We start from the raw sequence: 26,684 nt of genomic DNA, 5'->3' as shown, positions 1-26,684 counted from the left end.
GGGGCTGCTTTTGCAGCCGAATGTTAGTCGGACTGCAAAATAGAATTGGGAGCGCCAGTGGATGCCAATAATCGGGGTGAATTGGCATAATTTTGAATGCAGATGCAATGTCTATTTTTGCAAGCCACGTGTTACGGCCGGCTATTTTGATGAGTGAAATCGCTTGATCTATGTTGTGGTAGTGTAATGAATATTCGTCGATTGGAATTGTACTGTTTACGGGTGAAAGGAGGGTGAGGAGATCGATATCTGCACCTGAAGTAGAGATGGGCGGAGGTTCCATTGCTAGAGCGTTAGAAGGCATGGGAAGGGGCGTGGCTGTGGAAAGAGTGAATGGGGGGCATGGTGCAGAAGCTTGTGTAGGAAGGGTGGAATTATGAATGGGAATGGTGCTAGAGTGTGGGAGGAGTGACTGAGGCAAAGAGGAGGGCGGGACTTGAAAGGAGGGGGGTTGGTTTTGAGGCATAGAGCGAGAAGCAGCGGGTTGAGGAGGGAGGGAAAAGGATAGGGTTTGAGGATGAGCTGGAGTAGTAGGAATATTAGGGTGAAAATGGGATACAGACGTAGATGGGATATGAGGGCTAGGCAGAGAGTTAGAAAACGGAGTTGAAGGCCAAGATAGAGCAGGGTAGAAAGGAAGGGAAGAGTTAATGTTTTGGCTGGTTGCCTGGTGATGGACGGTGAGAGGCGTGGCTTGTGGAGACTGGGTGTCCTGAGGGTGTTGTCTTGGAGGCGTGTGGCTTGCTGTGTGTTTCTGTTTGTTTTTCTTCTTTCCAGGTTGAGAGGTGTGAGGATACGGAGTGAAACGGGAGCTGGTTTTCTGGGTGGTTTGACTTGCTGGTGGAGTGAGAGAGTGATGCAAGTCCGAGGTGGCGTTGGAGTAAAGTTTGAGGAGTTCCGGTTTGTTCAGATGATGTGGAGCGTGGATGACGAGATCGGACAGGGGCTTTCAGAGTTCGATAACGGTGATTCTTTTGGCTGGTTGGACGGATGAAGAGGCTGAGACGTATGAAGTGGTGGGTGAGATGTTTTGGATTCTAGCTGTAGATGGAGTTGGTGATCCTTGGAGGCGTCTTCTACTTATTGAGCAAGTCAGGCGGCGGCCTCTTGTCTGAGATGCGGGCTCGGCTTTAGGGCCATAAGAAGCTGAGATTTCTTGAGTTGTTGGTGATCCAGAGATAGGGATTTCATCTGAGGGGTTGTAGTTATTAGCTGGATTGTCGATAGGATTATTGCCGTTGTTGTTGTTGTTGTTGTTTTCCATTGTAGTGGAGTTGGTATGCTGCTAGTTTGCAGGGTTCGTTTCTTCAAGACGAAGACATTGAGATGAGAAAAGTCTGGTTATTTATAGTGAGTTAAGGATCGTCTGATAGGATAATCAGTCATTAGCTAAAGTTGGAACAGCTGTGTACAATCATAATCACGTGATCCTCTCAAAATTTGTTTATGAATAAACTTCACTTAAAAATCACAGAAATGGAACAAATATTTTAATCCTAGTTTCTTTGCATATAATGTTCTGCGAATGTGTATACGTGTTATTATAGAAACATGGCACCTGTCAATCAATTCGGTAGGCAGGGAAAACCGCACTCCTACTTTGTTGCAGTCGGCCTCAAAATCACTGGAATTTAGGTCCTAATGTAACTTCAGGAAATTAAAAAAAAAAAAATTTTAAAGAGTGACTTGTGTTTTTATAACTCCAATATGACAGTGGACACACTATAGATACACCCAGTTCTGTCTAAACAGCTTGAAAATTTAGATTTTCATCATAGGTGCTTTTAGGACATTTACTAATAGAATCGTCTTGGCTCTTGAATACACAGACCAGATGTCAACAAAGAAAAGTGCCAGAGTTTCTTTACCTTTATGTTCCACAGGATAAAAGCACAGAGATGTTTTGTCCAGAGAGTATCTGAAACACAAGCTGTAAAGACTCCGCCTTCCTCTGGAAGCTCATTTCCATTTCAAGAAAACAGTTTGTTTTCGCTTCAACAAAAAATCTTTAGCATAGTATCATAAATGAACAGGGGAGCATTCTGAGCTGAAACTTTCAGACAAAGTCTGTCAACTCCAGATACAGATGTGTATATAAAGGGCCTTCTTTAAACAAACAGCACATTCTGAAACATCACTGATGACATTTTATTGAAAAAGGCCACATAAATTAGATAAGTTCCCCTTAAGCATGAGGTTTGAGATACATTAAGACAAAAATCTATAAACATTCTGTTTGCTGTTGGAAACACAGCAAATCAAAGTACTTCACTGAAGTCTGATACACCAATAAAAGTGTTATTTTCGCTTGGGTTGATTTGGTCCAATATACTTTATAGGAGTGTATTTAGGCTTTTCTATCACTTCCATGCCGATGTACTGCTGCAACACCTCAGGAACCTGAACTGTTCCTTTCTGATGGAACACAAACGGAGGGAAAGATTAAATTAATAGCATTAATACTGAAAAAGGTATATATAGATAAATATATATAGATAAAGGGCTAAATATAGAATTCATCTGATCACAGGGATGTGGATGTGTTTGCACAAGCTCTGCAATGCATGGCAAGATATCAAATCGATTTATATAATTTGATTATGAATGATATTTACAGATATACTGCAGACAACTTATTTTTTCTTTTAACGATGCATCAGCATCAAAATTATACCATCTAAATATATTGTTTGTATAAGCTGTTCACACATTGGCAATAAAAAAAGCGTTTCATACAAGTTTTCTCTAAATGGTACCTTGGTTTGGTATGTCTCCAAAATAGCAATGATGGTACGTGGAATAGCACAAGCTGTAGCGTTCACCTGAAATAATGAACAAAAAATTAAAACAAACAATGCTCTTTATTCTATACTATGATCCAACTTAATATTTCACAGCACAAAAATGGAAATATGAACCTCAACATGGTGGTTTTACCACACTAGAAACACTCTTACTGTATGCGCATATTGAAGTTTTCCATCTTCTCCCTCATATCGAATATCAAGACGGCGGCTCTGGTAATCTGTGCAGTTTGAGGCACTGGAAATCTGTTATTATTTAAGAAAGAAAGATGATATTATAAACTAAGATGCAAAGCAGACAAGTATATATATATATTTTTAAAAAACAGTGCTTGCTGCAACTCGTTGACTTCCATAGTATTTTCTTTTTCCTATTATGGAAGTCAATGGGTGCCAGCAACATTGTTCAAAATATCTTCTTTTTTAGTGTTCAACAGGGGAAAGCTTTTTAAACCAAATTATTTTAATTTTGGGTGAAATAACCTTTTAAGATTTTTCCCATTTACTTTCATTAATCAGTTTCTTGTTTTTCAGAATTAAAGCTAACATTATATTATATTAGCTCTGTAGTCTTCAAATTTACAATATCATTCTAACCTCTCCAAAGCTGCCTCTGCCTGGCATCCATGCCTCAATATCAAACTTTCGATAGGCAGGAGGCCCCAGTTCTTGAGTGGGCATATCCAAGACCCTATGAGGGGAAAAGGGTCATATCATTATTACATTACAACCCACAGGAGAGGGCAAAATCTTCAGCAGGATAGCGCTCCTTCTCAAACTTCAGCCTCCACAGCAAAGCTCCTGAAAACAAAGAAGGTCAAGGAGCTCCAGGATTGGCCAGCCCAGTCAACAAACATGGACATTATTAAACATGTCTGATGTAAGATGAAGGAGGAGACATTGAAGATGAATTTAAAGAATCTGGATGAACTCTGGGAGTCCTGCAAGAACGCTTTGAGTCATTGCAGAGATATATGGATGCAGTTGTCTAAACTTATGGGAGTCATACACAATAATAATTATTTTCCGCTACACTATGACTTTATATTCTATACTATACATTATTTCTGTTAAGTGACAAGACTTGTTTAGGCAAAGTCAGAACTTTCTGTCCTAATTAAAAAACTAAATATAAAGGCATGATTATATTCTATTTTGGTAAAACAATTATCTGGAGGCCTTTACATTTGATATACGCCACTTCTGATACCAAACGATCGACTAGAAGTCAAGTTATTATTTGTTGTTCGAAAAACTTGATAGGCAACAAGATTTTTCTCAGGTTAGTTAAGTTTTTCAGGCAGTGTATGCTTGTTTGTTTGTTTATTTGCTTGCTTGTTTGTTTGTTTGTTTATTTATTAATTTATTTATGTTTTATCACAGCTTTATCAGCTGCATTAGCTATATTCATGGAAACAGTGATAAAACATTTTTAATAAATAATTTACAATCATAATTGTTTCTTAATAATCATGCATTATACAAAAACATACATAACAACACTGATTAAAAAGTCAGACAATATCTTTCAATTTGATCAATGACAAATATTGTAAAATTCCTCCAAAAGACACATTTAGCATTTACCTTAAAATATTTCCTGAATAAAAATGTTCTATAATGTCATTTAAAAACATACATTCTATTAAACTATGTTTTTAAAGTAAAAATATTCTTTACACAAGTTACAAACAGGTCGTTCTCCCTTTGAAATTTTACATCTCATCTGTACAACCTGGACATGTATATTTTCAAAAAGCTAAATATTTCTTTCATTTACAAATGGATTCATTTCAGACAATTTATTATTTACAGATTTCAACCCATTCCATTTCTCATTAATGTTGGTTCCAACAAAAGAAAGTCTTATTTCTTTAAAGAGTGCACTATTTCTATTATCTATGCTTAGATGCAATCTGTAAACAATGGTTGGACTGTAGATGCACCTGTAGTGAAGCTGTAGAGATGAGAAAATCTCTTTCTGTAACGTGACGAACTGATCCAGCAACTGCGAGCTCTCCTCCCCAGTCTCATTTGCACTCACACCGAACATCTCAATCTGGGAGAATAGAAAGAAAGCACAGTCTTAAACAGGGCATCTGCAGGCCTTTTAAAATCACATTTAAGATTTTTTAAGATTTTTCTTTTTACTAAATAAAAGCCTTTTGATTTTTTAATGGGGCGGCGAGGTGGCTCAGTGATTAGCACTGTCGCCTCACAGCAAGAAGGTCGCTGGTTTGAGTCCCGGTTGGCCCAGTTGGCATTTCTGTGTGAAGTTTACATGTTCTCCCCGTGTTTGCGTGGGTTTCCGCCACAGTCCAGATATGTGGTATTTGTGAATTGGGTAAATAAAATTGGCCGTTGTGTGTGAGAGTGTGTCAATGTAAGAGTGTATGGGTGAAATAGCTGGTTCATTTTTTTATAATAGAGTGCATTTTCAGAGGCATAACTCTGAACATAATTTTATCTATTAAATTTATCATTAAATTTATTATAAATAAAGTATTTATCAGTGTTAAGTCAACAAAACCAAGCAGGTGACTTTGATTTGAAGCTAAATATTGTTTGAAGGCATCACAATGGCACAGTGGGTAGCACAATCACCTCACAGCCAGAAGGTTGCTGGTTCGAGCCTCAACTGGGTCAGTTGGCATTTCTGTGCCGTTATTTTTGCTGTGGCAACCCCAGATTAATAAAGGTACTTTGCCGAATAAGAAAATGAATGAATGAATATTGTTTGAAAAGCATACGAAGTAACAAGACAACCCTATGAAGCATTGCAAATAATTAAAGATAAAAAACTATTAAACTGTAATACTTTAAAAACATTATTAAAAGCAAAATCTGTCGCAATCTAAAGATCAGCATACAGCGATTAGATTTGCAATACTTTTAGCACATACATAGATTTTACTTCACTGGAAACAAAAAAATAATAATCCTCCACACTGCTGAAAAGGAAAATAAGTTATGTCCTGCATGCAGCTTGAAAAGCTCAGGCTTTCCCTTAAAAAAAAAACTAAGAATGTTTGGAACTTATTTATTTGAGTACTTTGAAAGCAGTACTTGAACCCTAACAGAAACAGCACAGCATATTTATGCATTTTCCCCTTTTGTCTCGTTAATAACAACAAGTATTGATATGATAACTTTGTTCCTATTTTTTCTTTTTTTTCTAAGAATTAATTTTTTCACATCTCCTCATATACAGTACATGACGTTAAATACTGTTGTAAACACATGTAAAAGTTTGTATCAGAATTTTAGTGCCAATTAATGTAAAAAAAATAATTAATAAAGCAAAATGTACAACTGTGTGTACAAGCACATCTGTAGATCTATATATTCTAAGAACAGACAGACAGATGCATGCATACGTGTATATATACAAATACATCCGTTTTACGTGCATCAAAATAAACTATAAAATACAGCAGCCACAAAAAGTATTAAAAAAAAAATACATGCGGCGCAAGGCGTGACGCAATTGTTGTTTCCAAGTTTCAGCTCGACGCAAGTCCTTTTGACGTTCTGCACCATGCTGTTTAAATAGCAAATGCATTTGCGCTCATATGTGTGCATATAGGTGTTCAGGTCTAAAAAAGGAGGCGTGTTAAGGCGCATTGCTGGTGCGTTGCTATTTTGAGGAACTTAAATAGACTGCACAATAGACCAGCTAAGAGGTCTAAAGTCCAGTGCAGAGCGCGTCAGTTGTGCGCCTCACTTAAACATTGCTTAATACACACTGGATGTACAGCAATATACAAATATATTTAAAAATGAAAAAATAAATAAAAGATTGAAATATTACAAATATTATTATTTTCAAAAATAAATATAAAAAAATACTGCCTTTATCCCTTCTTTATCTCAGGGAGCTTTTTCAGTTTATTCATGACAATTTGTTTTTGTATAATGTTATTATTATTAGTAGTAGTATTTATATATATATATATATATATATATATATATATATATATATATATATATATATATATATATATATATATATATATATATTTGTTTTATTAAAAACCTTAGATTTATCCACCTGCTATGTTTTAGACCATATGAGGCATAGCATGTGTGTTTGGATATAACTCAGTTTTTTGAGCACACTCCGTTATTTTTGTTCATTTATTAGTTTGCTGAAAATTAGAACTAAATTTAGAAATAGTTTTGAAACAAACCTTTGCGCTTAATAAACAAAATTAAAAATGTATAGGCTAATAGATGTCTGTGCGTACAACAATTTTCCTTAAAGAAAGTAAAGAATGAGGAGGCTCGTTCTCTCATTCTTGCGCTGCAGATGGTCGTTTAACTGTTTTCTCGCAAGTGAAGTTTTCAGTTTTTCCACTTACAATATCTGCCATGTAACTAGCAAATGCATAACATGATTTCTGACAACTACTAAAATCTCCAGTTTTAGTCATTTCCATAAATCATGTTTTTTTGCAATTGTACTCTTCAATGCACAACATAAAACATGACCTCTCTAAAAAATAGAGTAATCACTTTTTGCAAATAAACTCTTCATATATATCCTGCTGCTGCTGTGTAACGAGAGTCTGGAGATTTTGACCAGTCTGTATAGACAGGAGTATTATTAAATATGTGTGTCTAATATACTGTATTGTGCCACTTTGACATCTTTAGACAGACATCTTTCCTGTTAATCAGTTACTGTTATTTGAAACAGGCAATGAAGTATTGTAGGAATCGCCACCGTAGGACTTATTTTAATGTTGTTTGCCTTATTTTCTTCACATCTACATTAGCAATACATCTAAAACTACTATTATTTGTACAGTATACTCATTTTCTCAAAATAATTTCAGTTCTTCTTTAACTGGAAGAGTCTTAGTTTACCCTCTTAGTGAACACCAGTACAGTCTTTAGGTGTTTTTTAGTTCTAAAGTTCCTCTGCCTTTCCACCTGCAGCACTAAGACTGATAATGATTTTGTGCTGAAGGCATCCTGTTCTTAAGGACTGATATTTTATTCCATCTCATTTTTTAAGCAAATATGCTTTTGCATTGTACACTAAACTGCCATTAATTATGACTGGTCCTAGCATTGTGCAGTATACTTTTCCAATGATTGTTGACTTGCTCCCAAATATACCCATGCCATTTATCAGTCGTTATTTTTTATGGTTATTGCATAATTTCCGTCCATACTCCAAGCAATGACCACCTTCTTAATCAATTTTCTGGTCTGATCTCAAATAGGCAAATAATTAATACAGCACCAATCAGAGGCTGCATTTTTATGATGTCATTATAGACTTCTTACCAAGTACTTTACAGTATTTTGAAAACACAAAATACAAGACTAAAGTATTTTAATACAAAATATTAAAACCCATTTTCACAAACCTTATGAAATACAAATTACAAAATACTATTTTGTATTTAAAATAGAAAGAAATACTGCCCATCCCTGATAACAGTTCTAAAAGACACAAATGGTAAAACATAACAACAACAAAAATGTTCTGATAATCCAGATATTGAGAGCAAGTGATAACTCGCTTATCTTTTTCTTTCAGGCTCTACGTAATCCACGCTCTCTCCTGTGTTTTCTGCTCACCTTGGTAAAGTGGTGAACTCTGTAGAGCCCCCAGGTCTCTCTGCCAGTGTCTGTTTCTGCTCGATAGCATGTGCTGCTACAGACTGTCCTACAACATAGAAAAACTACGGTTTTCATGTACTGTAGGATTCAGACAATCAATTTATTAATTAATCAATAGCTATTTTATACAGTACCTGACAGGTAAATCCTTAAAATTTACAGCATGATCCATGAAATATCCTAAAAGTTCAAATAAAAAAGAAGTTCCAATTTAATTTTACAACTATTTCTGAAAACATTGAATATTGGTGCCTCATGGTTTACTGTAATTCATTTTATTTTAATAGTACATTTAGCTCAATTGAGTATTTTCAATTTAGAAATTAGACTTTTATTGTAATAATCGAGATACACAAATATGTCTAGTCATTTTTTTCTGTGTGCTTTTCCAGAGATTGCAACTTTTTTGTTTTCTTTTTGGTCTACCTAGTCATCAATACTCAGTACTTATAGATAGTATCTTGTTTTTTTTTATTTTTTTTTTATCTATATATTTTCCCTCCATTTATTTATCGCATTATTTTCTTCTTCAAATTTGCATTATTTACATATTTGTTAAATTATTAGTTCATTTATTTGTTATTATTTGTTTATGATCTGATTTTGAAGTTCATTTTTCAAGTCGTTATGTCTTTAAAATTGCATTTAATTGATTGTATTTAATTGAAGTACACAACACATTCATCCTAAAAATTTAGAATAAACACGTCACTAAAAAATTATTTTTTATTCACACATTTATAATATCATAATTACGTTTTAATATACAAGTTGATGTTTTTCTCACCTGCGACTCCCACTTCTCCTGTACCAGCAAGATTAAGGTCAGGAGAGCGTTTGGGATTCAGAGAATAAACCTGAGATTTCTGAGCATGAGGCTGCATCCCACAACCCTCCTGAAAACAGATGGAAAACAGCACCATATAACACTTTTAGTTACTAAAGTATTATACACATCACTTTTTGAACATGGTTCTATTATGAATCCTAATATGAATACAGCTGCATCTAAACATCAAGTGTAAATTCATTTGATTGTAGAATATACTGCCAAAGCCTTTAATCATAGTTGTTTAATCATGAATGCCTTTAATTTCATCATCCATTTTTAATGTATAACATGGTTATTCTGCATCTATAAGCCATGTCCTGCCTATATTGTATCAATCCTAGTCCCATTATTATTTCAGCAAACGTCTACCTCACAAGTTTACATAATAGCTTATTACACAACTTTCTGATTTACTTTTTTGATTGAAATTTTCTAATTTACTGAATACTTTTGATTGGTCAGTCACAACATTCTAAGGTATGTAATTACCACATAACAACCACTGAAACTATTAACACAGGCTCATTTGTGTACTACGAATCCTTTTGACCGTTGGGGAGTATATTTATATCCATATTTTAAGGTTCACGAAACCCTCTCAAGTACTTTTTTTTTTAGATTTTAACAGATTTGTGTGTTGAGCATCAAGCATCAGTTAAGACAATGTTAGCTCCTGTAAGCTTTAACTGTGGGGAAAACTGGATAATTTTAAGCTTTTGTCAGCTAATTTTAGCTTCCGGGTTTAAAATGATTTTTGGGGCGGGATCAAAATCGGCGACGTAGCGTAGAACTGCAAGTGCAATGATGATGTGTCGGTTTCTCATTATTATTCATAGCTGAGTTTTCTTATCCTATGAGAAAACCCTCCTTCTTAATTATTCATGACTACATGTGCTTTCCTAAGGCAAGGCAGACCTGCCAGTGCAAAGCTGTGAGACAAGTTGATGACTGGGTGAGACCCATGGCACACAGTATTTAGCTGTTCAAGAAAGGTTGTATGTGTTTGTTTCCATGATCCACAAGGTTTGTTGCACTTTTGTTGCATTTTTCTCGCGATGCTGTCAGGGCCAATACAGCAAAGCTGTTTGTGTGCATCAAGCATTTTTTTCAGGAGAGCAGTACGAGGATCGGAAAATGGCGGAAGTTGTCTTTTATCAGGAGTTTGTTTACATTTAGACACATCGGCGTGCTGCTGTGTTTGCCTAAATCCTCTAGATTACCAGCAGGGCTAATGGTAAAATAGACAGGGCAAGAGACCTGATGCGCTGAGTCTGCATTCAGACCCGGGGATTGAGGGAAATGTCCTCATTTATAGTGTTTATATGAACATGAGTATCTTTATAATTATATAAATTGTGGTTATGTGTATATGAAATTACAAATAACAAATGTATTTCTTTGCATTTCAACTTTAAAAACTATAAACTATATAGTATACTATAAACCAGTGGTTCTCAAACTGTGGTACGCGTACCATTAGTGGTACGCGGGCTTCCTCCTAGTGGTACGCGGAGGAACCGCTGAATAATGAAAGAAACAATTAACACTTAATCCTTTAATGCGTCATATAACATTGATGTGATCAGCATTGGCTGTTTAGTGAAGCGTACGATCACAACGCTGTGCTTAGAATGTTTATTTTAGTGCACTGTGTCATAAGCTGCTGAAAATCAGTTTCCAAAGTTTAAGAATTGATTCTGAAGCGTGATTTGACTGACATGAAAAGTAGCCAATCACAGTCGACCTTGTCTAGTTGCGTGAAACGTAAGGGCGGGACAAATGCTTTCTGTGTTGCAGAGACAGAAAAAACAACTTAAAAACAAATGTTTTGTTGGAATAATGCTTCTCGGATGTTTTCACTGTAGATATGTTCAACAGAGTAATTAAACCGCGGACATATGTCCTGCCTTTTTGATGATCTACATACACGTTTCGCTCTCCGACAGCCAGTCTGACCTGTCACTCCTCCAAACACATTCTGAATGGCGGCGCGGGAATTGAGGTATTGCGCAATTATTCATTTCTGCAAATGCGGCGAGTGCTTTATTTTAACACGAGAGCGCATTCATGTACGCAAATCGCTAAAACAGATATGCGAGCTCTTAAATATGCTTTTTTCAAATGAACTGCAAGACCTCTCATGATCGCCTGTGTGCTCAGATTGAATACAATCGCGATCTCTCCACTATTAAAGCAAACATTATTTATCTTTGCTCCTTGACTAAATTTAGTCAAAAGTATTAAAAGTTATCAAATATTTAGAATTAGATTGATGCATGATCGATGACAATGCTAATGGTCTTCTTATTTGGCTGTGTTGTGAAGTGAAACTTACTTTTAGCAAAGGTGAAATTTTTTTTATTTCTTTACGACAAAAGAATTATGCTGGAAATGTTTCTGGATGAGGTATTTGTGTGATTTACACATTTAGCTGTATTCTGATCTGTCCTAAAGCATTACAGGTCAAAGCAATTCTTTGTTTCTTATTGTTTATTTATCAAAATTAACAATAAGGCTCTGAGGCTTAAAGCACTGTTTTGATAAATGTATTGTTGTCATATTTCAAATACCTCAAGTAAAATGAAGCCATTTGTTTTATTTTTTTACTGACAGTGTACTTGTATTTTTTTAAAGTTCTATTTTAGATTAAGATCAAGTGTAAAATAAAATCTACATGTGATGTACAGCTATTTAAGAAACAAATTTGTCATATTGTAAAGAAAAATAGTGTAAAATATGTAAATAAAAGGCCAAATTAAATCTTTTTACCATATACTTTAATTTAACCTTTCAAAGCTTGAAAATATCGTTTATAAAAATGGGCAAAAAGTGTCTCTATGGCCTTAAAGATTATGTGGTAGTTTTACCAGTGCTATTGAAAAAGATTAATTGTCATGAAAGGAAAAATCGACCATACTTCCTTTGTTAGTACAAATTCCTATACATGTAGCTTTGGATTTAAGCAATTAAACCATTCAATCAGGTTTAAACTTAAAAAAAGTGATTTCATAATGAAAATCTGATTTTTTTTTTTCAAAAGTAACCAACTAGTACTTTTTAAAAGAGTACTTTGTACTTTTACCTAATATTAGTATTATTTACTAACATTTTTGTTATTTTAGCAGTGTAATAGTACTTGAGAAAGATTTCACAAGCATTTAATGCAGGTTTATTATATTATTAATATATGATTCATAAATATTATTATTAAGTGTTTTTATTTGTATCTATTCATATGCAATGTTTTATGGGTTGCTGAGAATACATTTCAGGTCTTCAGTACATAGCATGTCAGTCTTGAAAAAAAAAATAGGTGCTGGAAAAAGTGCTTAAAATTCCTTGATTTTCATAAGGCTGTGCCTGTATGAACCCTGTCATATGTACATTGACCATATATTTCAAGATTTGTCTGAAAGTGTAGGAATATGACATATAGCCTATATTCATAAGGTCCAAGCAACATGTCCAGCTTTTGATGAATAGGCTACTATGAATACTTTAGATTTAAGTACAGCAGTTTTCCTTTTACTTTTTATCTTTTTACTTTTTTTCATTTTTAATGAACTTTTAAAAGCATATTTTAACTAAAACTTTTTTTTTTTATCTGCAAGCACAGTTAATGTTCAGACTATTTCAAATGTTTAAAGTGATTGACAATAATACATATTCTTAATAATAGGAATTAATTTGCATCATTTTTAAACTGTGCACACCTGTAGCTGCTTAATTAGGCCTACGACGCTATTTTTTAATACTGGTTAAAAAATAGCATCGTAAGGTGGTACTTGGAGAGACAATTTTTTTCTAAGGTGGTACTTGGTGAAAAAAGTTTGAGAACCACTGCTATAAACTATAAAATCATGCATGTTCTCACGGTTTGTGTCCCATTTTGTGAGCCAACTGACAACAGTTGTTTGCTCCCCTCCTGGCCAAGCCCACTCCTGCCCTTTGTTTGCGGAGCTCCATGCCCATTATGATGCATCTTTTAAAAAAATTTCTGAGGTAGACCTGAACCGAAAGTGGGGGGCTTAATGGCCCTTTAAATTACTGATCTAGACCGTTTGGCACCATCTTGTGATTGAATAATGCATAGGTTTGATTGGGTTTCCTTCAACTGTTTCTCTTTGTGCATTCTTTGTGTTTAATTGAAGACTTAGAAGTCATTTATTACACAGCTCAGATTGGTGTTTTAGGTCAAATTGTACTTTTATGGCAAATAATAAGCAGGGTAATGTACATCTAGGCAGTTGTTTTCACATAATAAAGCCCTTCAGTCTTTTACAGCCTATCAGACTTTATTCTGCAAGAACAGCCACCTAAATGTGCTGACAACAATACACAAATAATGTTTTGCTCAAGTTATACTTGCAAAGTTGCTTCTGAGAGATCTGTCTCATCATTTGCATTGACAGAATCTGACTTAAAAATAATAAAGGACAATACTGTGAAACAAACACCATTATCAATAGTTTGTGTTGACTGTCGCTTAAGGTGCTTTCACACCTGCCTTATTTAGTTCGATCGATTCGCACCAGAGTTCGTTTTCCATTTTGGTTAAGTTCGTTTAGGCAGGTGATATTGCAGCAATTGTACTCGAGTGCGTACCAAAAGCGGACCAAATAAGCATACCGAGACCTACTTGAAGAGGTTGTCTCGGTACGCTTTCAAACAAACTCTGGAGCGGTTCGTTTGTGGTGAGAATATGATCCGTACTAAAACAGGTCCAACTGCAAAAAGTACTGCACCTTTTGGACTAATCCAGCTGCCGTAGGCCGATGCGCTGTGCATTATGGGATATTGAGGAAAAATATTTTTTGACAGCACTTTACCAACAGAGAGAGAGGGGGATAACATTACCTGATGGATCGTTGGTAATATTTGCGAAAGATGACCATGTCGCAGTTTAGCTAAATTAATTCACGCCGCCTCCTGAAGTGATGAGCAATGCATTAAAACACTGTTTTCCAGCCGCAGCCGCGCTTTATTCTCGAAATGTTTAACGTTAGTCTGTCTAAAGCAGGCATACAATCAGTCAGCGCAGTCTTCCCTCCAGAGTAACGACATTTTGTGTCTGCCGGTTTGTTTACTTGCGGGAGTTCACTGGCATTTCCCCGCATGTGAATTTCAACCAATCAATAAGCAGTTTAGGAAATATGTTCAACAACATCTGGTCAATGAGTGATGTGTTTTTTATCAGATGACTGCATTTTGGTTCGTTTCAACTGATTTGGACCAAAGCCAGCAGTGTGATGTAAAAATGACCCAAAGACGGCAGAAAATGCAACAATGTATCATTTATTGCCCTTGATCCAGACCACATGAAGCGAACTACAGATGTGAAAGCACCCTTAGACACTTCCCTAGACCTGGAATATTTATCACGAAAACTTATTGTGCGAATGTGCCCTCACAATGTATTAAAAACAGTTGCCACATAATGAATAAACATACAGCAGTAGATAAAACAGTACTTACAAAAACAACTGATTTTAATATGTCAGGAACAACCATAGGAATAAAGCCCTGTAGAATAAAGCAAATTCAAAACAGTGAATTAAGTGATTTTAACTTCCAGGAAGAAACTTAAAAAGTTTTTCCGGAAATACTTTTCAAGTTCCATGTGCTTCAGTGAAACAAAAAATTATTAAATTACATGCAATTAAACCTAAACTAACTGGCATTCCAAGCCTATAACAACAAAGTAAGTCCATGTAATTAATTAAAGGGTTAGTTCACCCAAAAAAATTTACTAATAATTGACTCTCATGTTGTTCCACTGAGACCTTCGTTCATTGTCAGAACACAAGGTAAGCCGCATTTAAGCTGCAAAAATACTTTTGTGAGCATGTGAAATTAAAATAATGACTTTATTCAACAGTTTCTTTTCTTCAGTAATGGATGCATTACTAAGGAATAGGGAAAATAGGGTGCATGTTATAAAGAGCGATGTGCTCTTTATGTGTGTACCAATATAGACAAATATACTTTGGATATATACGATATACTTTTTTGCTGCTCATGTTTTGTTTTGTTTTTGTTGCTCATGCGCACCCTATACTGACACTGAGAACGAAAAGTACTGTTGAATTATGTCATTATAATATTAATAATATACAGATTAGACCACTGAATGTGGCATACTGTCTGTTTGAAGATGTTTTTTGTATCTTTCTGGACTTTTATTGAGTCTGGACCATTGATGTCTATGAAGAATGAGGAAGCGCTCCGTTTTCATCAAAAATATCTTTTAAAAATGAACAAACGACATGAAGGTGAGAACTTAGTGAGTTGAAAATGCAGTTACTAAGTTAAATAAATAGCCAAACTAACAAGGACACCTTACAGTTTTTTTGGATTGCTTAAGCACGATTTTCAAAACAGGGCCCGTGTTTTCAAAACAGTACACACAATTAGCACAACCACACACCCAATTAGCAAAACATTACAGATCCTTTGCATAATTAAACACTCTTATAAAAACTATAGACTTATGTTTAAAAACCACACTTTTTTACCATAAGAAACACACATTTTCACATTTACTATACACTGTTTGCATGAGTTACACACTGCTGTGATAAACCTAAAACACTTTTAGCACTTCTGCTTCCCTATGATTAGAGTAGGCTACCATCAACAAAGTACAAATATAAAGTTAATTCACCAAACACTACTCAAGAACAATGTTGCACCTTGAAGAAACTCATTTATTCCTCAACATGTCCAACATGTTGGCATGAAGATTCAAAGTACTGTAACATGTCACTTTACGTATTGAACTGTTAGATAGATCTGGCACGAGAATTATCAATTGCAATGTTGTCCTCAGCAAGACACCTTGGAAAGAAGTGTCTTGAATGTACAATCTTGTATTGCTGCTACCTCCATCTGGTCACAGGCCTCCTCCATGGCTTGGATGCGGGGTACCTCAGCTTGGAGACGAAGATCATATACTTTCCACCACCATGCTGAGAAAAACTCTTTAATAAGGATGAGGAATGAGAGTATGGTGGAAGATATACATGTAGGACGGTAAAATGTGGATGTTGCTGAAACCAGTTCTGAACCAGAGCAGAACGGTGGAAAGACACCATGTCCCAGACAACAATGTATTGCGTATGATCGATTTCATTTGCTGCTGTTATGTTGTGCAATTGGTCCAAGAATGTAAGTATATGTGTTGTGTTGTAAGGGCCTATATGGTCATGGCAGTGGAGGACCCCATTCTTTGTAATGGCTGCACAGAGTGTTACTGTATATTTCCCCTATGTTGCCCTGGGACATTGACTATAGCCCTGTGGCCAATGATGCTTCTTCTACTCCGTGTTCACGTCAGGTTGAACACACCTTCATCTACGTAAGAAAACTCATGCTAGATCTCCTCTCCATCCATTCGTAAAACTACCTGAAGAACAGTGTCAGGCAAAATTGTGTAGTTCAGTGTAGATCTAGTATTACAGTACAGTAAAAGATTATGAGACAGTATGCAAGATCACACTGCTAAAGTGAATACATACCTCTGCATAATCATGCCACAATCTTTTCACCCTTTCGAAATTGTGCTCGAAAGGCACACCATAAATTTGCTTCATTTGAATATATATATATATTTTTTTTTTTTTTATGGTGTGTGACAGTATTGATATTGAGACCTGATGGTTTTCATTGAAACTGGCATTTTATAGTGCTTAAACACCTGATTGATGTGTCTACAATAAATCAAACAAGTGTTTGCACACCTGACGACTGTGTTGAACCAATTGGTTGGACAGTGCAGTAATTTGACAGTCTGTGCTTTGGTATTGCAAGGAAGTGACTTCATGATAGATTTTAGTGTGTAATGTATGTTAAGTGTGTTTAGTGTTTTGAAAATCACTGTGTGTAGAGATTTGCAACAAGTGTTAAGTTGACAATGTGCTTATAGTTGTGCAAATATGGGCGGATGTTTTGATACTTGTGTGTAATATTTTGCTAATAGTGTAATACTTTTAATTTTAGTGTGTAAGCAATCCTAAAAAACTGTAAACAAATAATAAAATAAAGTCAATATGAAATCAAAACTGACCTTGACCTTGTAACCTGTTTAGATATTGACAGTCCAATACTGGTCTTACAGTATGCCATTCATGAATGTAGATGAAAACATACTTACCCGTTTCTGAAGAAGATCCATAGCGAAGTTCTGCAAGGCAAACTGCAGTTGAGCCCCTGCCCCTCTCAGATAATAAGATCTGTGTCCTGACACGTGAGACAGCCGTCTACCAGGAAACAAATACAAAAGTACTTAAAATAATTAACTAAATTAAATCAAGAGAATCAGAAATGATAACTAACCTTTGTCTTATGATGTCAAGACTCTCTCCAATTTGCAGGTGGCCTTTTGGTTTAAAATCAAATTCTATGATGGACAAACGTAAGAGTATATTACAAGTTATCATGCACAATTTACATACAACATTTCATCAGCTCTATTCAGTTCAATTCATCTTAATTTCTGTAGTGCTTTTTACAATGTAGAATGTGTCAAGGCAGCTTTATATAGATGAAAAAAAGTAATAGACATTATATTTCAAACTGTGGAACACTACAGTGGGCGACGTGGTGGCGCAGTAGGTAGTGCTGTCACCTCACAGCAAGAGGGTCGCTGTTAACTGTCACTTAGTTGATGTTTCTGTGTGGAGTTTGCATGTTCTCCCCACATTCGCATAGGTTTCCTCCGGGTGCTCCGGTTTCTCCCACAGTCCAAAAAAATGCAGTATAGGTAAATTGGGTAGGCTAAAATGTCCGTAGTGTATGAGAGTGTATGGATGTTTCCCAGAGATGGGTTAAGGCTGAAGGAGCATCCGCTGCGTAAAACATATGCTGGATAAGTTGGCCGTTCATTCCGCTGTGGTAACCCCAGATTAATAAAGGGACTAAGCCGAAAAGAAAATGAATAAATGAATGAATGAATGAATGAATGAAGGAACACTAAAGCAATTCAGGCGGCAGGAGAGTATTGTAGAATGCGGGTTTAGTTCTAGTAAATTGAAGCTGTTTCAGTTTAGTTCAGCTTTGTATAAATGTCACTGTTGAAGTTTAGTTGAAGTCATTAAAATTCAAATGACACTGCTGAAGGTTGATTCACTGAAGAACAACTCTATCAATGAGCTATACATTGGTCTAAAATATTGAAAGTAGGTCACACTGCATATTGACTGAAATAGAAAAATTGCAAGCAGAAGCCATAGAATTTGTTTAAAGATAATACAATATAATTGTATTATACGTTTTATTAAATAATTGAATCGCATACATTTAGTACTGCATGAATCAACAGATATGCAACACATATTGACAAAAAAATACTGCTTTAAGTACATCTCTCACTGATGTTGAAAGAAAAAATAAAAAAATAAATTTCCTCAGCATTTAATCATACTCAAGTGGTTCCAAACTTTAAAGTATTTCTTTCTTCTGTTAAACACAAACAAGGATGATATTCTAAAGAATAGCAGCCACTGCCTTCCATAGTAAAACAAATGGCAAAAAATCTTCCTTTGAATTCAACAGAGAGAAAAAAAACTTAAACAGGTTTAAAACAAGAGGAGGATTAGTAAATGAGGAGGGAATTTAAATTTTTGGGTGATTGTTTCGCTTTTTCGCCCTCTTGTGGCAACTGCAAGGTACTTGATTATAATTTAACCATTGACGTTTCTAATGAATATAATGTAAATATCTAAAACCAAATGACCACATTACATCTAAAATAAAAGCATTGCTGGTTAATCGACATAATGTTTTAAAGTAATTATTCCTGCCATAAATACCCACAATTACAGACATATTGCGGATAATTATTGGTAATTCTAACCTTGTTTTCATAGTTTTTCTTAGATTACATCAGATCCAGTTAGGGAGTTGATTGCATGATCATTTTACACAGAAGTTTAACTATTTTAAAACATCCAAAGCTTGTAATGTCTTCCAAACAAGTTTTAAACTAAATTTTACTAAACTGGTAGTTTGAAATAGATTACATGGTTTATGGCTTTATTTAAATAAATAAATTATAATAATCACCTCGTTTCTCACCAACTACTTCAACCACTCTTGCCTGGCTCTCATCTCCAATGGGCTAGAAGAAAACAGAGAATTAAAAAAGACATTACTTTTAAGTAAACGCACACAATTCCTGTTTTTGTCCACCAGTTATTACAAAATATGTTGTGAGCATTCATTATCATGCTTACATTTTTATATACTACTATTATTGCATATTGTGTTGTTGCATATATAATAACTGGATTTGATTAATATATCATTTATACTGATGTTTAAATGATTGCAATAATTGCAATTTTTTATGTTGAAAAAATAAAATAACTTTCAATTTTATAGAAATAATGTGGATAAATATTGGTAATTCTAACAAAATCCTTCAGAAGTCAGATATTAATTTACCATTATTAATATTAATGATCAATTAGTAATAATAATGGTTCTTATTAACATGTTAACTTATTAACAATGTTTATTTTATTTGCAGATACTGGTACTTTTTTTGTAAAATTAGTATTTTATTAATATAGTAGTTTTAACATAGAAATCTTTTGTAACAACAACAAATGAACACAATTAAATTGAAATTAATTGTAACTCTACATTTGGTTGTATCTAAAACGTTCTTGAAACATTTGATTTGAAGAGAGTCAAAGTGTACACAAAAATAATCAGATCCACAACTGTTTATCAATAATCTAGTCCTATTAATATAGTGAATAATACAACTTGAATGACTGCCTTATTCCCAGGGGCTTTAATTTTAATCACGATGAGAGATCTCGTACCACACTTGGATGAGTTCTGTTGGGCAGTCTTAAAGCACGGCAGTAATGCTCTTTCTCCAGCTCTTTCTCTTGCAGATACAGCTGATTGAGTTTCTCTCGGATCGCTCTGCCCTCTTCTCTAGCGTGACCGTACTCCTCAAGCTGTCCTCCAGAAAAATAGAAGTGTCACACAAATATCCCAATACATATTACACAAACAGAAACAAAAACAAGCACTAAAATATGAAAAGCTTTAAACTATTCTAAACTGATTTTACAAAAAAAAAAATCATATATTTAATTTTTACATATATAATTCTTATGGCTACATTTAACTAATAATTATCATATAAAATAAAATATTAAATTAAAAGCATATTCAAATAAAAACATTTAAGCTTTATACTACTCTAAAAAAACTTATTTTAACAAAATAAGTGTAATTTAATTCTTTAAACTACATTTAATAAATAAATAAATAAATAAATAAATAGCTGGAACTTACACTAGACAAGGTGGATTTGTCGTGTTTACCCTGTAAAATAAAATGTGAGGAAAATTAAGTACAACATTTTCAACAGTTTTATCCAGAATTAAATAACAAATGACATCAACATCCATAACATCATGATTAACTTGAAAAAAAAAACACATTATTTGCCAAAAAGCAAAACATACTGTATAAAAGTTATGTAAAAATATCACTTTCTTCCCACCACAATGTGTTTTTTAACCTGATTACCACAAATGTCGGTCCCTATACACAAGCTTTTATAGTGTTTTAACTAAATAATCATACTACTACTACTACTACTACTACTACTAATAATAATAATAATAATAACAACAACAACAGCAATAATAATTCGCACACAGTTTCTCAAATCGTTAAAAACCTTCAACATCCAAGTGTATAAAGTAACAAGTCAGAAATTTACCTCACATCTACCTAAAATGAGCAGATAAAGTATATTTCAAGTATAAATATAAATAAATAGGAAAATACAAGCAAAAAATAACATACAGACAGATAAAGTACTACAACCTAATAAGTACTTATATTGAATGAATAAAGAATCTAGAAACTGATTAATAAGCACTTGTTTGGGCATAGTTCACCCAAAAATGAACAAAACTTAACGCTATACAATCTCTCTCAAGTGGTTATAAACAGGGCTTGACATTAACTTTTTTGATCACCAACCCCTGTGGCTAGAATTTTCCAACATTACTAGCCCCTCGCCATTTTCACTAGCCACAATTTTAATGTTGGGAAAATATATTTTATACACATAAATATGACTTTGACTAAAATGACTTGATTTAGATTTTGTGTTATCTCCACATGCCTCCTCATTCATTTCACGTTTTTTGTGTTGTGTATGAGCTTGCTCAAAATAATCACGAGCAAATGGGTCATGGTTTCATAGTATTACAATTAGTTTTATTTCACATATTTTCAAAGCTCAATATAAAGAATTTTCCATTTTTTTTGACTACACAAACATAAACAATTAATTATTTCTTCATTCAACATTTTGAATGTGCCGAAACAGGCAAAATATAGCTGTATATCATACCTTTGATTTAACAAAACATATGCACAGTAATCTGTCCTGGCTAGAAAGCATCCTGACCAACTGCATCACAGTCTGGTATGGAAGCTGCTCTGTTGCTGAGTGTAGGGCACTGCAGCGGGTGGTGAAAACTGCCTAACACATCACAAGGACCACACTGCCAGCCATTGAGGACATCCAGAAGAAACGCTGTCTGCACTGAGCACACAGTATTCTTAAGGATTCCTCTCACCCTGCTCACAGGCTGTTTTCTCTCCTGCCTTTCAGCAAGCGCCTCAGGCTACCCCAGACAAAAACCAGCAGACTGAGGAACAGCTTTTTACCCAGAGCTGTATCCCTTTTGAACTCTGCCCCTCACTGACTCTTTTGCCCCCCTAATACACCCCACACTCTCCTCTAACCGCTCTAACCACTATCCGCCACCGCTGAAATCTACCCGCATTTGGCGGGGTTAATGTCAAGCCCTGGTTTTAAACCTTTATGATTATCTTTCTTCTGTTGAACACAAAATAAGTCTGTAATTCAGTCTGTAACCATACTTTGATACTATTTGTTTTTAAAACTACAAATGTCAATGGTTACATGTTTTCAGCTTTCTTCAAAATATCTTCTTTAGTGTTCTTTAGTTAGAAATTTATAAGGGTTTGAAACCACTTAGGTGTGAGTAAATAAATAGTGAGATGTTCATTTTTGAGAGAACAATCCTTTTAACAGATACTAATATGTATGTAATAACACAAGGAAAACATAATAATCATATTTTATAGATTACATACAGTTGAAGTTAGAATTATTAGCCCCCCGTCTTATTAGCCCCCATGTTTATTTTTCCCCAATTTCTGTTTAACAGAGAGAAGGTTTTTTTAACACATTTGTACTCATAATAGTTTGAATAACCCATCTCTGATAACTGATTTATTTTATCTTTGCCATGATGACAGTAAATAATATTTTACTAGATATTTTTCAAGATACTTATATACAGCTTAGTGACATTTAAAGGCTTAACTAGGTTAATTGGGTTAACTAGGCAGTTTAGGGTAATTTAGGGTAAAACTTATTTTATAATGATGGTTTGTTCTGTAGACTATTGAAAAAAAATAGCTTAAAGGGGCTAATAATTTTGTCCTTAAAATGGTGTTTAAAAAATTAATAACTGCTTTTAATCTAGCCAAAATAAAAAAATAAGACTTTCGCCAGAAGAAGAAATATTATCAGACATACTGTAAAAATGTCCTTGCTCTGTTAAACACCATTTGGGAAATATTTAAAAAAGAAAAAAAAAATCTAAGGGGGGCTAATAATTCTGACTTCAACTGTATACAGTACGTATACCACTAATAAACTGAATTTTGAGCATGATGGACATAAAGTATACCCTAAATATATACTTGAATATGACATCTGCGTATTTTCGCAAATGTGTGGGTCAAACTTTACAATAAGGTTTAATTAATTAATTTACTTACTAACATAAACTAATAATGAACAATACTTGTACAGCATTTTTAAATCATAGTTCACCATTTACTAATGCAATATTAACACCCAAATTCATGCTTGTTAACATTAGTTAATGCACCGGGAGTTAAAAAACAAACAATAAACAACAGTATTTTCATTATGTTAGATAACATGAACAAATAATGTAATAAATGTATTCATCATAGCTAGGGCTGTAACGATACACGATATAAAATCGAAATCGCGACACTCAGATCTACGATCCTGTGTCGCGGTGTGATAAGGGAGAATCGCGACACACCCACCCCGTGATACCTTTCCAATAACGTCACGTGTGCCTGCAAAAGTTGAGCTAATTAACACTTTTTTTCGTTCGACATTACAAGCACTGCTCCGTTTAAGCCCTCGCAATATTTAGCCGGGAGAGCTCGCACGGAGCTCTTAGTAAGGGGCCGTCTGAATGTGTCAAGAATATCAAAAACAAAACCAACTTAACCCCGCTTGACAACCGACAACGCCAGAAACATTGCCAGTGCTGTCAAAGCGACCGGATTTTCAGCGCATATACGATGATTTGCTCACACTGTTAATGTGGCTGCGCAGAGAGGGATGGGCGTTCACCAGATGTCAGGTAACAGACAAACTTTTCTGTAACCGTGCTGTGCGCTTTCTGTTTGAACCTTTGAGAGTGCTGACTGACAGGTGCGTGAGGTCAGAAAACACGACGAAGCTTTCAGTTAAAATAAACACAGTTTCTATAGTTATAGCCTACTTTATTTAGAGATAAAGGTATATGGCTCTGCATACAATCACTCTATCTTGCTGGAGTTTATTGCCGTTTCGCTTTACTTCACATTAATGCCGCTCTGACGGTCTAATCGCTGTTTTAAGTTATCCAGAGCTGTATGAATATACAAATCTTGAATATCACAATAGTATTAAATATTAAAATTGTAACAACACAGACAGCAACACTTATGCACAATCGATACCCTGCTGATTCAGTCGTTTCATAAGAGGACCGCGCCTCTTCTTTTTTCCTTGTCAACATAAAGGCAGTTAGGTGCGCCTCGTTTTCGGCCACTTGTTTAACTGCAAGGCATACTTAATTTGCGGGAACATAACGTATAACCCGTGCCTACAGACTCATTTGCCAAAGAAGCAAAATGGAAGAAGAATATTGCTGTTTGATACAGACCTGTTGATACTAAACCAGCGCTTATGTTGACCTGGATCTGCGTAATAAACGCAACAAATAGGCTTTACTTTTTATTTTACAGCTTAAAGCATGTACGCAGATTAATGCAATATCATATTTAAACAACAAAACTGTTTACAAAAAGTCTACATATGCGCGCGTTGTTGCTGTCTTTTCATCACGCAGCGCGCGCACTTGAACCGCGAGGGAGAGAGAGGAAACCATAGGCTATATCAGGACATAATCTTTAAAATAATGATTTCTATTAAAAATGTAAAGGTTTTGTGATTATAATAATAACAGCGGGGCATTAAATAAATGCATATTTTCCGTGGAGCAAGCAATTTGAGGAAGTCAGCTATTTTTATTTGACGGAAGAAATAAACATATGATTGGAAAAAAAAGCCTATGCCGGTTATTAAAAAGAATCAGTCAGTATTTTCGTTTTGTAATATAAATTAATTATTTAAGTGAAAATAATTTAGGGCAGTCCTATTTATTTTATTCATTTTATTTAGATTATTCTGCTCTTCTGTGCTAAACACTGCAGATGCGTGAAGATGCTCTGTTATTCTGTTCTATTATTAATATGCTAACATATAAAAAATAAATCAGTATTTTAAAATGCAATATTTAATGTGTCAGACACAAAATAGACACGTCAATTTGTTTAATATAAAATTAATAGTAATCTGACCAGTTAACCGTTAATAACCGATTAATGAGCGGCGGTTGTCGGTTAGCAAAATTAACGAAATGAGCATCCCTAGCTATTTAATTTACTTTTTCTTTGTAAGAGAACTTGATTGAAAAATAATTTTCAACATGCTTGAACCATCTAAACAATGGAGTTTAGTACTGTTTGGTTTTTCAACAGTATTTTGTTACAAAGAAAACAGAAGTGATATAGCTTTGGCTATTTATTTATTTTATATATGGCTATTTATATTGTTAATAATATGCATAGTTAATATTGTTCTTTGATGTTTAGTTTATAAAGATTTTTCAAATGTTATTTAATTAAAAATAGTTTTAAAAATCTTTTTTTTCCCACCCCACACGAAAAAAATAAAATAAAAAATCGTGATACGAATCGAATCGTGGGTCAAAAATCGTGATACGAACCGAATCGTGGGTTTGGTGTATCGTTACAGCCCTAATCATAGCTTGTTCATGTTAGTAACTGCATTAACTAACATTAACTAATACAACCTTATTGTAAAGTGTTACCAATGTGTGCGTACACTTACCACAAGCTCACGGACTGTAGAACTGACCACTTGCTTTCTGCCTTCTAAATGTGATATTTCTTCTTGCACCTTCTGTAGATTCTTCCAGACTGAAATCTATTTAAAAAATAACACTATATTTAAGTATTCACATTGATGAACTGAAATTTTCTGAAACAGTACTGTTTTAATGTGTATGTTGTGCTGCACTTAAAAAAGATTTTTCTTGCTAAAGACTTTTTGTCTTGTTTCAAGTCCAAACATCTACAAATTCTTAAAACAAGAAGCCATTTCTAGACAAGCAAAAAATATTGTCTCGTTTTCAGAGATAGTCAATTATATTTACCTTTTTCTTACAACAAGCAAAAATAATCTGCCCTTATACCCAGAAAACTTAAATTATAATAGAGGCAGACAAGTATTTATAGACCTCAGCTTGCTTCATGGCAAAAGATGTGTATCTTTGGACAAAGATGCAAAGACCGAAAATAGATAGATTCAATAGATAAGACAGATGTTGTCAAGCCTACCATTAAAAAGATAACTTGTAAGATAGCATTATCCCTGATTGTATCACCTATTGTTGTCTATTTATTTATTTTTATTCTTTTTATTTAATAAAACTTTGCAGTTTTTTTCTTAACCAGCCTAGGCTGGTTTAAGCTGTTTTTTCAGTAGGGTTGTGAATATAAAACCAACTTTATCCCAATGTGTGGTCTTACTATGAGCGGGACATCTGCTGGCCTCAGGTCTCCTCTGCGGTCCTCCAGCTCTGCTGTCAGCGCCTCCGCCTCCTCGCACACTCGCTTCATGTCCAGCTCGGGTTTGTGACTGTACCCGTCCAGCACATGCTCGTAGAGGCTGCTCTTGACCGAGGCGGAGGAGCAGGACCGGCCGGACCATCTGCAGCCACTGCTGACACCGTGTCTCGAGGACAAAAGCAGATAGAAAGAGCAAACCCGTGAAGCTACCCTTGCAGAGGACGCCATGCTGGATGGGATGACAGTTGAACTGTAGGGAAGCCGAAAGGGTTCATTTCGTGTAAAGGACTTTACCTACAAACATAAACAGCCCTATATAACTATAATTTCTGTATTTTTTTATCAAAACAATCCGGAAAAAAATAATCTATTATATA

General features: G+C 34.7%; 1 protein-coding gene across 4 annotated transcripts; it reads right to left on the bottom strand.

Annotated features, from left to right (window-relative positions):
- Nucleotides 1-2,124: 2,124 nt before the first annotated feature.
- sars2 (seryl-tRNA synthetase 2, mitochondrial) lies at nucleotides 2,125-26,589 on the bottom strand. Of its 4 annotated transcripts, NM_201179.2 has the most exon segments (16): nucleotides 2,135-2,415; nucleotides 2,757-2,822; nucleotides 2,958-3,050; nucleotides 3,402-3,495; nucleotides 4,751-4,863; nucleotides 8,397-8,484; nucleotides 8,573-8,618; nucleotides 9,226-9,334; nucleotides 14,746-14,793; nucleotides 17,423-17,528; nucleotides 17,605-17,668; nucleotides 19,333-19,387; nucleotides 20,100-20,240; nucleotides 20,584-20,613; nucleotides 25,568-25,663; nucleotides 26,269-26,589. In NM_201179.2, coding segments are annotated over 16 exon segments (1,533 nt in total). In that variant the 5' UTR covers nucleotides 26,536-26,589; the 3' UTR covers nucleotides 2,135-2,298.
- Between the last annotated feature and the right edge of the window lie 95 nt (nucleotides 26,590-26,684).

Source organism: Danio rerio, chromosome 15 (genome assembly GCF_052040795.2).
Source record: "Danio rerio strain M-AB ecotype USA chromosome 15, GRCz13ab, whole genome shotgun sequence".
Lineage (NCBI taxonomy): Eukaryota > Metazoa > Chordata > Actinopteri > Cypriniformes > Danionidae > Danio > Danio rerio.
The sequence above is the reverse complement of the archived record's forward strand: the minus strand, read 5'-3'. Positions and strand labels throughout refer to the sequence as shown.

What these genes read in the sequence shown, in the direction of transcription:
- sars2 (XM_087282628.1), bottom strand. Translation starts at nt 26,535, where the DNA reads ATGGCGTCCTCTGCAAGGGTAGCTTCACGGGTTTGCTCTTTCTATCTG. An exon ending in TGGATCTTCTTCAGAAACGG is followed by an intron (nt 9,335 to 17,422) that starts GTAAGTATGTTT and finishes ATCTGTTTTCAG; the next exon opens with GAGGGTTGTGGGATGCAGCC. An exon ending in GCAGAGGCAGCTTTGGAGAG is followed by an intron (nt 3,051 to 3,401) that starts GTTAGAATGATA and finishes AAATAATAACAG; the next exon opens with ATTTCCAGTGCCTCAAACTG.